General features: G+C 51.6%; 1 protein-coding gene across 1 annotated transcript in view; it reads left to right on the top strand.

Moving 5' to 3' along the window:
• Nucleotides 1-4,115: 4,115 nt before the first annotated feature.
• tmem184ba (transmembrane protein 184ba) overlaps nucleotides 4,116-14,930 on the top strand; it is a 62,107-nt gene continuing 51,292 nt past the window's right edge. Inside the window, exon 1 of the mRNA XM_078237465.1 lies at nucleotides 4,116-4,337. Within this exon, the coding sequence (XP_078093591.1) occupies nucleotides 4,116-4,337 (222 nt within the window). The remainder of the gene's footprint in view (nucleotides 4,338-14,930) is intronic.

Below are 14,930 nucleotides of genomic sequence, written 5' to 3'. Positions count from 1 at the left end.
GGGGGTCGGGGGGGGGTGGGGGGGGGGGGGGGGGGGGGGGGTGGGGTGGGGGGGGGTGGGGGGGGTGGGGGGTGGGGTGGGGGGGGGGGGGGGGGGGGTGGGGTGGGGGTGGGGGGGGGGGGGGAGGTATGTGGGGCAAGGCGTACGACGATCCCCCCTCCACCCCTCCACCCCCTAACCTCCACCTAGCCCACCTCAGATCAAGGGTGGTACCCCCTCAGTCACTTTGGGGGGGCGGCGGGGAGGGGGGGGGAGGTGGGAGGGAAACACTTTGAAAACATGATTGAGAGCGGTGTGCTCAGTGTAGCGACATGTCAGCATCATATCTGTCACAATTCCAAATCAACTTGGGCGGCACAGTGGTGAGCACTGCTGCCTCACAGCGCCAGGGACCTGGGTTCGATTCCCGACTCGGGTCGCTGTCACATGGAGTTTGCACACTCTCCCCGTGTCTGCGTGGCTTTCCTCCGGATGCCCCGGGTTTCCTCCCACAGTCCGAAAGATGTGCAGGTTAGGTGGATTGGCCATGTTAAATTGCCCTTTAGTGTCCTGGGATGCGTAGGTTAGGGGGATTAGCGGGGCAAATATGCGGGGTGACGGGGATAGGGCCTGGGTGGGATTGTTGTCGGTGCAGACTCGACGGGCCGAATGACCTCCTTCTGCGCTGCAGGGATTCTATGAATTCTCCACCACCCCACCCTCCCCCTCCACAAACTCCCAAATAGCTGCCCTCTCCGCTTGGGTGAGCCTGACTTGCTGACGTGGAAGTATTCTCAACCTGCCTTTGTGTGTGGCAGACGGGCTGTCGGTGAATGTATCCGTCTGTATGCAGTTCATCCGTCTGCGCCTCTTCGAGCTATGAGGCCGTCCTTTCTAGCTGTGTGGCTGCCCCTGTGGTTCTTGCTGCCAATTACATGTCTTGACCACATGGAGAGGAAGTGAATTTTATCAAGAACCGTAATTTTTCCCAAGCTGTGGTCAACTCCTCAAATAACTGGAATTATAACATTTGTGCAAATGGTGGGTCTGGCGCTCATTTTCCTGTCGATTGGAATTTATTTTTTGGTTTTGTCAGAGGATATTATTTTTTTCACTCATGGGATGTGGACGTCGCTGGCTTGGCCAGCATTTATTGCCCATCCCTAATCGCCTCTGAGTGCCTTGCTAGTCCTTTTTCAGAGGGCATTTTTAAGAGTCAACCCCATTGCTGTGGCTCTGGAGTCACATGTAGGCCAGACCGGGTAAGGACGGCAGATTTCCTTCCCTAAAGGGACATTTGTGAACCAGATGGGTTTTTCCGACAATGGTTTCGTGGTCATCAGTAAACTTTTAGTTCCATCTGCCATGATGGGAATTGAACCCAGACGTTTAAACAGTACCCTGGGTTTCTGGGTTACTAGTCTAGTAGGGTGACACCGTGGTTAGCGCTGCTGCCTCACAGCACCAGCGACCTGGGTTCAATTCCCGGCTTGGGGCACAGCCTGTGCGGAATCTGCATGTTCTCCCCGTGTCTGCGTGGGTTTCCTCCCACAGTCCGAAAGACGTGCTGGTTAGATGCATTGGCCACGCTAAATTTCTCCCTCGGTGTACCCGAACAGGCGCCGGAGTGTGGCGACCAGGGATTTTCACAGTGACTTCATTGCAGTGTTAATGTAAGCCTGCTTGTGACACTAATAAATAAATATTGTTGTGGCTCTGGAGTCGCATGTAGGCCAGACCGGGTAAGGACAGCAGATTTCCTTCACTAAAAGGACATTAGTGACCCAGATGGAGTTGTTAGGATAATCGGCAATGATTTCATTGTCATCATTAGACTTTTAATTCCATCTGCCTGGTGGGAATCGAACCTGGACATTTGAACATTGCCCCGGGTCTCTGGGTTACTAATCAGTGACAATACCGCCACGCCACCACCTTCCCAGTCCAGCTTGAGTCTTGTTGGGACAGGAGAGGCCATTCAGCCCCTCGTACCTGCACTGCCATTTTGTTAGATCGTGGCTGAACTGCTCCTCAACATGGTTCACCTGCTTTGGTTCCGTACACCGATACCCTGACTAAACTTATTGACGTCTATCTTGAAAGTTCCCAATATCCACAGTCCTGTGACCATTGAGCCAGTCTTTTACCGGACAGTCCAGTTTTAACCACTGTCCTGTACCGGTTGGCTTTACGTCTGGTATTTGGTGTCTTGGTGCTGCAATAGCTGGGGCCTAACCTCCAAGGTACAGCCTCGGACTGACTGGGAAAATGGGTTGATATTCATATTCTGCCCCCATCTTTTGATCCGCAATGAATTTCCACATAGGATGTCCTTCGTGTGTGTCCAATGGTGGCATGGTGATAATATCACTGGACTGGTAATCCAGAGGCCCAGGCTAATGCTCTGGGGACCCGGGTTCGAATCCCACCACGGCAGCTGGGCAGGATCTTTAATTCAATAAAGTCTAGAATTGAAAAGCTAGTCGATGACCATGAAACCATTGTCAATTTCTCAGAAGACTAAGGAAGTTTGGCATGTCCACTACGACTCTCTCCAACTTTTACAGATGCATCATAGAAAGCATCCTTTCCGGATCACAGCTTGGCATGGCTCCTGCTCTGACCAAGACTGCAAGAAACTACAAAGGGTCGTGAATGAAGCCCAATCCATCACTCAAATCAGCCTCCCACCCATTGACTCCATCTACACGTCCCGCTGCCTCGGAAAAACAGCCAGCATAATCAAGGATTCCATGCACTCCAGAAGTACTCTCTTCCACCTTCCTCCGTTGGGAAAAAAATACAAAAGTCTGAGGACACAAACCAACCGACTCTAGAATAGCTTCTTCCCTGCTGCCATCAGACTTTTGAATGGACCTACCATGGGAACTATGTGGGGTTATGGGGATAGGGTGGGGAGAGGGCCTGGGTTAAGACACTCTGTCAGAGTCGGTGCAGGCCCGATGGGCCGAATGGCCTCTTCTGCACTGCAGGGATTCTATGATTCTAGAACATTGGGCCATTACCTCATTGCTGTTCATGGGAGCTTGCTGCGTACCAATTGGCTGCTACTTTCTACGTTGTAATCATGGTACACCTCAAAAATATTCCAGCGACTGCGACACAAGGGGGACGGTGCGGAGTATTGTGGTGTCACTGGACTAGTGATCCAGAGGCTAATGGGGTCATGGGTTCAGATATTCCATAACACATCTGGAAAATGAAGATAGTCTTGGAAATGGTGTCCATGATATCGATTGTCAGAAAAACCCATCTGGTTCAATAATGTCCCTTTAGGGAAGGAAATCTGCTGTCCTTACCTGGTCTGGCCTACATGTGACTCCAGATCCACCGCAATGTGGTTGACTCTCACCGCCCCCTCTGAGGTGGCTCTAGCAACACACGTGGGGGAGCCAGTGACATAGTGGTATTGTCGCTGGATTAGTAATCCAGAGACCCAGGTTAATATTCTGGGGACCCGGGTTCGAATCCCACCACGGCAGATGGTGAAATTTGAATCAATAAAAATCTTGATTTAAGAGTCTAATGATCATGAAACCATTATCGATTGTCGTTTAAGAAAAACCCATCTGGGTCACTAATGTCCTTGAGGGAAGGAATCTGCCATCCTTACCCGGTCTGGCCTACATGTGACTCCCAGAGCCACAGCAATGTCTTCAGGGATGGGCCACAAATGCTGCCCTAGCGAGCGACGCCCACATCCCACATCCTCTTGCAGAAACCGTGCAGCTATCTAAAACGCAAATTAGCTCTGACTTGGCCTTTCCTTTTGTGACATTGCTATCTATGTTCTTTTTTTGTCCTTACTCTGATGTGGAGCAGGGAGCAATCTAATCTCTGGAATGTTGTTGGCACTGTTGATGATGTTAGGGTTGCCTTTGATTGGCTGACAACCTTGTGCTTTTAGTCCTTGCTGTTTTTTATCGTCTCTTGTAATGAGATTTTGGGTGTCTTACTGGAGGCTTGGCCTTCGCTCAGCGTGTCTGCGTTTTGCTTCTCCCCCCCGCCCCCCTTCCCCAAATAGTTCACTCATTCACTCCATGCCAGTGTTGGATGTGTCCCTGTTCCCACTTTGTGTTCCCCATTCATCCATTCTCTCCTCTCTCTCTCCACAGATGAGCAATAGCTCGGGGAGCACCTCCACGAGTGTCAACATGGTGTCCGCAGCAATAGGGGCTCCTGAACCAGGCCCCAGCAGCACCATGGCCGACCCCAGCGTCTCCTGGATGCCCGATACGCCGACAGCGGTGGAACAGCCAATCTTCCTGATGACCACGGCGGCACAGGGCATCTCGGGATTCTTTGTGTGGACAGCTCTCCTCATTACGTGCCACCAGGTAAGGCCAACATTCACTCATGGGATGTGAGCGTCGCTGGCGAGGATCAGCATTTATCGCACGTGCCTAGATTCCCTCCTCCCCTCTCTCTCCCACCTCCCCCTCTCTCCTCCCTCTCCCCCTTCTCCCTCCCTCCCCCCCCTCTCTCTCCCTCCTCCCCCCTCTCTCTCCCTCCTCCCCCCCTCTCTCTCCTCCTCCCCCCCTCTCTCTCCCTCCTCCCCCCTCTCTCTCCCTCCCCCCCTCTCTCCCTCCTCCCCCCTCTCTCTCCTCCTCCCCCCCTCTCTCTCCCCTCCTCCCCCCCTCTCTCTCCCCCTCCCCCCCTCTCTCTCCCTCCTCCCCCCTCTCTCTCCCCTCCTCCCCCCCTCTCTCTCCCTCCTCCCCCCCTCTCTCTCCCTCCTCCCCCCCCTCTCTCTCCCTCCCTCCCCCCCCCCTCTTCCCTCCTCCCCCCTCTCTCTCCCTCCTCCCCCCCTCTCTCTCCCTCCTCCCCCCTCTCTCTCCCTCCTCCCCCCCTCTCTCTCCCTCCTCCCCCCCTTCTCTCTCCCCTCCTCCCCCCCTCTCTCTCCTCCTCCCCCCCTCTCTCTCCCTCCCTCCCCCTCTCTCTCCCTCCTCCCCCCCTCTCTCTCCCTCCCCTCCCCCCTCTCTCTCCCTCCTCCCCCCCTCTCCCTCCCTCCTCCCCCCCCCCTCCCTCTCTCTCTCCCTCCCCCCCTCTCTCCCCCCCTCTCTCTCCCTCCTCCCCCCCTCTCTCTCCCCCCCTCTCTCTCCCTCCCTCCCCCCTCTCTCCCTCTCTCCCCCCCCCCCTCTCTCCTGCTGCCTGTGTGTTGGCATGTGACTGAATTCCTGACCAGAGCAGGCTCCACTGAGCCGGTTCCATCAGCATGTTGGACAATGTCACATTCGGGAATCCGCTGCCCATTCCCTGCTCAGCCGTGCGAATGAAAACCTTTGGCAGCCGCGTCGGGCGGATTATCTTGTATTCACTCGCAGGGCTGGCCGTTAGGAACGCAAGCTGCCCCCTCCCCCTCCCCTCCCCACCCCTCCCCTCCCCTCCCCTCCCCACCCCACCCCACCGCTCCCCTCCCCCTCCCCACCCCCTCCCCTCCCCTCCCCTCCCCATCCCACCCCTCCCCACCCCTCCCCACCATGTGCCACATCTTGCTGATGAGATTAATTATCTAGTGTTCCTATTGAATCTGCTTATTCCAACCTTTGCAAGAAGAATGTTCCAGATCGTTAACTTGCTGCCTTCATTTTTTTAAAAACTCCCTCGTGTCACCCCTGGTTCTTTGGCCAACCACCTCAGCCACTCGGCCCATCGAATCTGCTCCGCCATTCAATCATGGCTGATATTTTTCTCATCCCCATTCTCCTGCCTTTTCCCCATAACCCCTGATCCCCTTATTAATCAAGAACCTATCTATCTCTGTCTTAAAGACACTCAATGACCTGGCCTCCACAGCCTTCTGCGGCGAAGAGTTCCACAGATTCACCCGTCTCTGGCTGAAGAAATTCTTCCTCATCTCTGTTTTAAAGGATCGTCCCTTTAGCCTGAGGCTGTGCCCTCTGGTTCTAGTTTTTCCTACTAGTGGAAACATCCTCTCCACGTCCACTCTATCCAGGCCGCGCGGTATCCTGTAAGTTTCGAGAAAGCTGCTCTGACATCTGCGATGGTGACCTCCGATATAGGTTCATCCGAGGCTTCCAGGGTGGAGGGCATGCTCTCGCTGACCTCTTGCTCAAAGCGGGCATAGAATGCATTGAGCTCATCGGGGAGGGGTGCGTCGATGCCGACAATTTTACCTGTCTTCGTCTTGTAGCCTGTTACGTCTTGCAGGCCTTGCCACAGTCGGCAGAGGTCTATGTGGCTCGCCTGGGATTCTAGTTTGGTCCATTACTGTCTTTTGGCATCTTTGGACCTCCTTAGATTGTACCTGGCTTTCTTGTATAGGTCAGTGTCACCTGACTTGAACACCTCAGACCTTGAGCAAGCAGTGGATATCCCTGTTCAACGTGGGCTAGTAAGTGGGCCGCACAAGTGGCTCTCCTTCATCTCAGTGGGCCACAAGACTGAAATCGGGCTTGCTCACTAACCGTGACCCCATGAATAAGATTAAATACTTAGAAACATGGAAACTAGAAGCACGAGTAGGCCATTCAGCCTTTCGAGCCTGCTCCACCAATCATTTTGATCATGGCTGATCATCGAATTCAATATCCCGATCCCAGCCCCCCAATATCCCTTTAGCCCCAAGAGCTATATCCAATTTCTTCTTGAAATCACACAACATTTTGGCCTCAACTACTTTCTGTGGTAGTGAATCCCACACATCCACCACCCTCTGGGTGAAGAAATTTCTCCTCACCTCAGTCCTAAAAGGTTTACCCCTTACCCCCAAGCTATGACCCCGAGTTCTGGACTTCCCCCCACCATCGGGAACATTCTTTCTGAATCTACCCTCTCTAACCCTGTTAGAATTTTATAAGTTTCTATGAGATCCCCTCTCACTCTTCTAAACTCCAGTGAATATAATCCTAACCGACTTAGTCTCCCCTCATATGACAGGCCCGCCATCCCAGGAATCAGCCTGGTAAACCTTTGCTGTACTCCCTCTGTGGCAAGGACATCCTTCCTCAGATAAGGACACCAAAACTGCACACAATAAATACATTTAATACAGGCCGAATATTTCATATCGAGTTATAGAAAATGCTGAATCGTTTATATATTAATGGAACTGCCGTCAACTTCACATGGTAAAGACAAAAGAAATATTGACGCTTTGGACACAGAGGGAGCGCACGGTTCTCACAGTCAATGTTGTGAGCAATCAGCACCCACCTCACTTCACTCACCCTCGCTTCACGTGCGAATCACTTCAGTCACACCGGGAGGAAAAAAACTACATGGACGGGAATCGACGGAATGTGGCAACCCTGTGGGCAATGGTCAATATCTCGTGGGGGGCCGCACTCAGAACCCAGATGGGCCGAGTGTGGCCCCCAAGGCTGCAGGTTGCCCACCGCTGACCTTAGCAACTCTGTCCTCTGACCCTACTGTCACTGGAAACAGTTACTTCTTATCTAACTCTCACGGTGGCGCAGTGGGGTGGCACTGTGGCACAATGGTCAACACTGCTGCCTCACAGCGCCAGGGACCCGGGTTCGATTCCCGGCTTGGGTCACTGTCTGTGCGGAGTCTGCACGTTCCCCCTGTGTCTGCGTGGGTTTCCTCCGGATGTTCCGGTTTCCTCCCACAGTCCGAAAGACGTGCTGGTTAGGGTGCATTGGCCATGCTAAAAAAAAATTGCCCTTAGTGTCCTGAGATGCGTAGGTTAGAGGGATTAGTGGGTAAATATGTGGGGATATGGGGGTAGGGCCTGGGCGGGATTGTGGTCAGTGCAGACTCGGTGGGCCAAATGGCCTCTTTCTGCACTGTAGGGTTTCTATGTAAGCCTTACTTGTGACACTCATTAACAAACATAAAACTCTATCAAGATCCTGACTGACTTACGGTGCTTCTCAAATTGCCCCTTAACCACGAGCCTGGAGAGAATAACCCTCACCTCTCCACGGTTTCTCATGGCTGCAGCCCCCCAAACCCCAGAACCAGGTGATGTGGAGAGGCCTAGTCGTCTAGCCCGAGCCTGCTGTTTATTTTCTTGAGGAGAAGCCGAAATCCAGGAAGGCCCTCCTTTTGATGTTGGCGTCTCGAGCCTCCCTCGGATACAACCCCGAGCTGGAGAGGTTCTTGTTTCTCACTCACACCCCCTTGCCCATTGCCCGTTTAAAAAAAATCCCGAACCATCGCACCGATATTGGCTGCTGTTGTCCCGATAATCAGAGACGTCAGCATCAGTGGGTGGCTGCTAAGCAACGGCAGACAAACCCTCGACAAGTGGAAGGTTAGTGGCCATGCAGTCTCTTGAGCATAGATGAAACCAAATCCCAGTGATATTTTGCGAGTTGTCAACACTTCTTTATCTTTTTATTTAAATAAAATGCACACTGAAGGGGCCTTTATATTGGAGAGATGGGACTGCCAGTGAAGCAACTCTGTTAGTGACTAAATTGTATTTGAGTTGATTTATTATTGTCACATGTATTGGGATCATAGAATCCCTACAGTGCAGAAGGAGGCCATTCAGCCCATCTAGTCTGCACCGACCACAATCCCACCCAGCCCCTATCCCCGTAGCCCGACGTATTTACCCCGCTAGCCCTCCTGACATGGAGTGGCAATTTAGCACGGCCAATCAACCTGATCCGCGCATCTTTGGAGTGTGGGAGGAAACCGGAGCACCCGGAGGAAACCGGAGCACCCGGAGGAAACCCACGCAGACACGGGGGGAACGTGCAAACTCCACACCGACAGTGACCCAAGCCTGGAATTGAATCCGGGTCCCTGGTGCTGTGAGGCAGCAGTGCTAACCACTGTGCTACTGTGCTGCCCAGTACAGTGGAAAGTATTGTTTCTTGCGCGCTATACAGACAAGACGCATCGTTCATAGAGAAGGAAAGGATAGAGTGCAGAATGCACTGTTTCAATCATAGCTAGGGTGTAAAGAAAGATCAACTTAATGTATGGTAGGCCCATTCAAAAACCTGATGACAGCAGGGAAGAAGCTGCTCTCCAGTCGGTTGATACGTGATCTCAGACTTTTGTATCTTCTTCCCGATGGAAGAAGGTGGAAGAGAGAATGTCCGGGGTGCGTGGGGTCCTTGATTATGCTGGCTGCTTTTCCGAGGCAGCGGGAAGTGTAGACAGAGTCAATGAATGGGAGGCTGGTTTGAGTGATGGACTGGGCTTCGTTCACAACCCTTTGTAGTTTCCCATGGTCTTGGTTGGAGCAAGAGCCATACCAAGCTGTGATACATCCGGAAAGGATGCTTTCTATGGTGCATCTGTAAAAATTGGTGAGAGTCGTAATGGACATGCCGAGTTTCCTTAGCCTCCTGTGAAAGTAGAGGCGTTGGTGGGCTTTTTTAACTATAACATCAGCGTGGAGGGACCAGGACAGGTTGTTGGCACAGTGGTTAGCACTGCTGCCTCACAGTGCCAGGGACTCGGGTATGATTCCCGGCTTGGGTCACTGTCTGTGTGGAGTTTGCACATTCTCCCCGTGTCTGCGTGGGTTTCCTCTGGTTTCCTCCCACACTCCAAAGATGTGCGGGTTAGGTTGATTGGCCATGCTAAATTGACTCGAGTGTCAGGGGAGACTAGCTAGGATAAATGCATGGGGTTTTGAGTATAGTATCTGAATGGGATTTTGGTCGGTGCAGACTCGATGGGCCGAATGGCCTCCTGCACTGTAGGGATTCTATTGGTGATCTGAACACCCAGGAACCAGAAGTTCTCAACCACTTCCACTTCATCAATGTTGTTGATCAGATGTTTAATTTTCCTAAAATCGAATCTAATTTTGCCACTGCTGGTGTTTTCCTTGGGCTGGGCAAGGAATGGATTATTGCGACTTATTTTAAGTTGTCTCCAGACTTCCCACTTACCCATCGCCTTGGTGAGACAGAGCTGTTTACTGTCGACAAGGCCAAGGTGACTTGATCTGAATTGTTCTTGTAGCATTTGCCCCTGAATTTAAAAAGCGCCTCCTTGGGTTTGGGAAGCATGTTGATTCTTCACTTGACGTGGCCAACATCCTCCTTTGTGCGTTCAACGCCCATGGGTTCAGATGAGTCACTCCCAGGGGGAGGAATGAATGGCCTTCATATTGGAACACGTGTCAAAGACTTCCTCACGCAGGTACAGCAAGCGGAGAGGCAGGCAAATGGTATGTTGACCTCCATTGCAAGAGGAATTGAGTATAGGCGGAAGGATGTCTGACTGCATCTGTACAGGGCCTTGGTGGGACCACACCTGGAGTATTGTGTGCAGTTTTGGTCTGCTTACCTTAGATAGGGATAAACTTGCCAACTTAAATAGGGATAGATTGCCACAGAGGGAGTGCAGTGAACGGTCACCAGACCACTTCCTGGGATTGTCTTATGAGGAGAGATTAGATCGACTGGTCCCGTCTTCAGTGGAATTTAGAAGAATGAGAGGGGAACTGATTGAAATGTATAAAATTCTGTCGGGGTTGGACAGACTGGATGCAGGCATATTGTTTTCCCCTGGCTGGGGTTGTCTAGAACAAGGGCTCACAGTCTCAGGACATGGGGTACACCATTTAGGACTAAGACAAGGAGAAACATCTTCACTCAGAGTTTTAAAGTTTGTTTATTAGTGTCACAAGTAGGCTTACATTAACACTGCAGTGAAGTTACTGTGAAAATCCCCTAGTCGCCACACTCCGGTGCCTGTTCGGGTACACTGAGGGAGAATTTAGCATGGCCAATGCACCCTAACCAGCACGTCTTCCAGACTGTGGGAGGAAACTGGAGGAAACCCACGCGGACACTGGGAGAACGTGCAGACTCCGCACAGACAGTGACCCAAGCCGGGAATCGAACCCGGGTCCCTGGCACTGTGAGGCAGCAGTCCTAACCACTGTGCCACCGGTGAATCTGTGGAATTCTCTACCACAGAAGGCTTGGTGGAGACCAAGTTGCTGAATGTATTTAAGAAGGAAATAGATTTGTAGAATCTAAAGGTGTCACAGGGGATGGCGAGAAAGCATGAGGTATGGTATTGAGATAGAAAATCAGCCTTGATCATGTTGACTGATGAAGCGGGCCGAATGGCCTGCTCCTGCTTATATTTCTCTCAGAATCTTACAGTGCAGGAGGCCATTCGGCCCATCGAGTCTGCACCGATCACAATCCCACTCAGGCCCTAACCCTATGCATTTACCCCATGCAACCCCATACACATTTGCGTGTAATGGGAGCCAACACGCAAGGCACTGCTCCCCGCAGACGAACACGCAAGCACATATTGCACCTGTCTCAAAACAAGTGATAGCCATTCGCCGGCCCGCTCCCCAGGGCAACGCCCCGACCAATCAGAGTCAAACCAACTGGCCTAAACCCCCTAAGCAACGCTTGGCAATCAACTGTCAATCGCCATTAACCCGCGCATCCTATGCTTCATCTGGGAATCGGGTAAGCGTTCTCCAAGGCGGCCTTCACGACAACGCAGAATCGCTGAGCAGAAACTGATAGCCAAGTTCCGCACACATGAGAACGGCCTCAACCAGGATCTTGGGTTCATGTCACACTATCTGTAACCCCCACGACTGACCTGGCTGGAGACAATACACATCTCTTTAACCTGAGCTTAACCCTCTCTCCACTCAAATTGTCTGTACCTGTAAAGACTTGATTTCCTGTTAAGACTCGCATTCCAACCATTATCTTATAATTGAGTTTGTGTCTATATGTGCCCCGTTTGTGAAACAAATCCTGCACTCACCTGATGAAGGGGCAGCGCTCCGAAAGCTCGTGCTACCAAATAAACCTGTTGGACTTTAACCTGGTTTTGTGAGACTTCTGTCTGGGAATGCAGCATGTTGTAAGGTGCTATTTGCCTTGCTTATGCCTTCCCAACCTCCTCCTGTTGCCCGTTTCTACATTGGCTCAGAGGGTAACACTCTCACCTCTCGAATCAGAAGGCCGTGGGTTCAAAGCCCACTCCAGAAACTTGATCAAAAGTCTAGGCTGATGGTCCCATTGCAAGGAGTGCTGCACCATCTCTCAGAGGCAGAGGTTGTAAACAGTCCCGTGACATTAGTCAAAGAATTAACCCAAGTATCCTGGGCCAATGGCTGTTCCTTGGCCAATATCCCGAAAGCAGATTATCCGTTCGCTATCCCGTTGCCAGGTGTGCAAGTTGGCTGCCGTTTCTTGTCATCCAACAACAAATACACTTTCAAAGCTGCAGACACTTCGGAGTGCCCTGATGTCAGGAAAGACACTATGAAGGCGGCACACTGGTTAGCACTGCTGCCTCACAGCGCCAGGGACCCGGGTTCGATTCCGGCCTCGGGTCACTGTGTGGACCCTGATTCTGCCCACGTCTAATGTTTTGAGAGGTTTTTTCCCGCAACGATAAAGATGCAATGGGGTGTGAATCGTGGCTGCCAGGGCAGGAAATTTGGCGGACCACAGAAAGGTCCACTGACCTCGGGCGGGAACTTCCGGTCTCGGTGGCACGGAAAATCCCGGAGAAAACAGACACAAGTCCTCGTTGAGATTGGAGAGGCTTGCAACAGAATGCGCGTTCTCCCCGAGTCTGCGTGGGTTTACCCCGGGTGCTCCGGTTTCCTCCCACACTCCAAAGACGTGCTGGTTAGGTGCATTGGCCATGCTAAATTGTCCATTAGTGTCAGGGAGATTAGCAGGGTAAATATGTGGGGGTACAGGGCCTGGGTGGGATTGTGGTCGGTGCAGACTCAATGGGCCGAACGGCCTCCTTCTGCACTGTAAGTCCAAGCTTGCCTGTATTTTGGTGCATTGGCCATGCTAAATTCTCCCTCAATGTACCCGAACAGGCGCCGGAGTGTGGCGACTAGGGGAATTTCCCAGTAACTTCATTGCAGTGTTAATGTAAGCCCTACTCATGACACTAATAAATCAACTTTAAACTTATTTTGCCAGTTGCTCCCTCTTCCTGTCTTGCGTTGCAAGTCTCTCCAATCTTGACGAAGACTTGCGTCTGTACTCTCCGGGATTTTCCGGCCGTCCACGTCCCTAGATCGAAAATTCCCACCCGAGGTCAATGGATCTTTACATGGTCCGCCAAATTTCCTGCCCTGCCCCCTAACGATTCCCACGGCAGGCTGGGTGGGAAAACTCCACCCATTGCATCTTTAGTGTTGCGAAAAAAAACCTCTCGAAACACTAGGCGTGGGCAGAATCGGAAAAGAGCTTAAAAGGACTCTCAAGTCGATGTGAGACTTGTTTCAAAACCACGGTCAAAGAGGGAGAATCATAGAATCCCTACAGTGCAGAAGGAGGCCATTCGGCCCATCGAGTCTGCACCGACCACAATCCCACCCAGACCCTATTCCCGTAACCCAACATAGAACATTACAGCGCAGTACAGGCCCTTCGGCCCTCGATGTTGCGCCGACTTGTGAAACCAATCTAAAGTCCATCTAACCTACACTATTCCAATATCATCCATATGTTTATCCAATGACCATTTAAATGCCCTTAATGTTGGCGAGTCCACTACTGTTGCATTCCACGCCCTTACTACTCTCTGAGTAAAGAACCTACCTCTGACACCTGTCCTATATCTATCACCCCTCAATTTAAAGCTATGTCCCCTCGTGCTAGCCATCACCATCCGAGGAAAAAGGCTCTCACTGTCCACCCTATCTAATCCTCTGATCATCTTGTATGCCTCTATTAAGTCACCTCTTAACCTTCTTCTCTCTAATGAAAACAGCCTCAAGTCCCTCAGCCTTTCCTCATAAGACCTTCCCACCATACCAGGCAACATCCTGGTAAATCTCCTCTGCGCCCTTTCCAATGCTTCCACATCCTTCCTATAATGCGGTGACCAGAACTGTACGCAATACTCCAAATGCGGCCGCACCAGAGTTTTGTACAGCTGCAGCATGACCTCCTGGCTCTGGAACTCAATCCCTCTCCCAATAAAAGCTAATATATTTACCCTGCCAATCCCCCGACACTCGGGTCTATTTAGCATGTCCAATCAACCTAACCCACACATCTTTGGACTGTGGGTGGAAACCGGAGGAAACCCACGCAGACACGGGGAGAACGTGCAAACTCCACACAGACGGTCACCCGAGGCTGGAATTGAACCCGGGTCCCTGGCGCTGTGAGGCAGCAGTGCTAACCCACTGTGCCACCATGCCACCATAGGTAGGCTTCGCAAGAGATGGAGGCAGAGGGTTCTGAGGAGGTAAATCCAGAACGTTGAACACAGATGGCTTAAGAGTTGACCTCTGCCAGTGAGGTGAAAAGAAGGCTGAAGTCAGTGGTTAAGAAAATCATGAGGGGCATCGATAAGGTGAATAACCCAAGGTCTTTTCCCCAGGGTAGGGGAGTCCAAAACTAGAGGGCAGAGGTTTAAGGTGAGAGGGGAAAGATTCAAAAGGGACCCGCGGGGCAACTTTTTCACACAGGTATTCACAGAAACCGCAAGAAACTACAAAGGGTCGTGAACATAGCCCAATCCATCACGCAAACCAACCTCCCACCCATTGACTCTGTCTACACTTCCCGCTGCCTCGGCAAAGCAGCCAGCATAATTAAGGACCCCACGCACCCCGGACATTCTCTCTTCCACCTTCTTCATTGGGGAAAAAGATACAAAGGTCTGAGGTCACGTACCGACCAACTCAAGAACAGCTTCTTCCCTGCTGCTGTCAGACTTCTGAATGCACCTACCTCGCATTAAGTTGATCTTTCTCTACACCCTCGCTATGACTGTAACACTACATTCTGCACTCTCTCCTTTCCTTCTCAATGAACGGTATGCTTTGTCTGTATAGCGTGCAAGAAACAATACTTTTCACTGAATACTAATATACATTTTATTTGATTTCTTATTGTCAATACATGAGACAATAAAAAATCAAATAAAATCAGAGGGTGGTGCGTGTATGGAATGAGCTGCCAGAGGAGGTGGGAGAGGTGGGTACAATGACGACATTTAAAAGACATTTG

This window comes from Mustelus asterias, chromosome 21 (genome assembly GCF_964213995.1).
Source record: "Mustelus asterias chromosome 21, sMusAst1.hap1.1, whole genome shotgun sequence".
NCBI lineage: Eukaryota > Metazoa > Chordata > Chondrichthyes > Carcharhiniformes > Triakidae > Mustelus > Mustelus asterias.
This window is presented reverse-complemented; position numbering and strand designations above follow the sequence as displayed.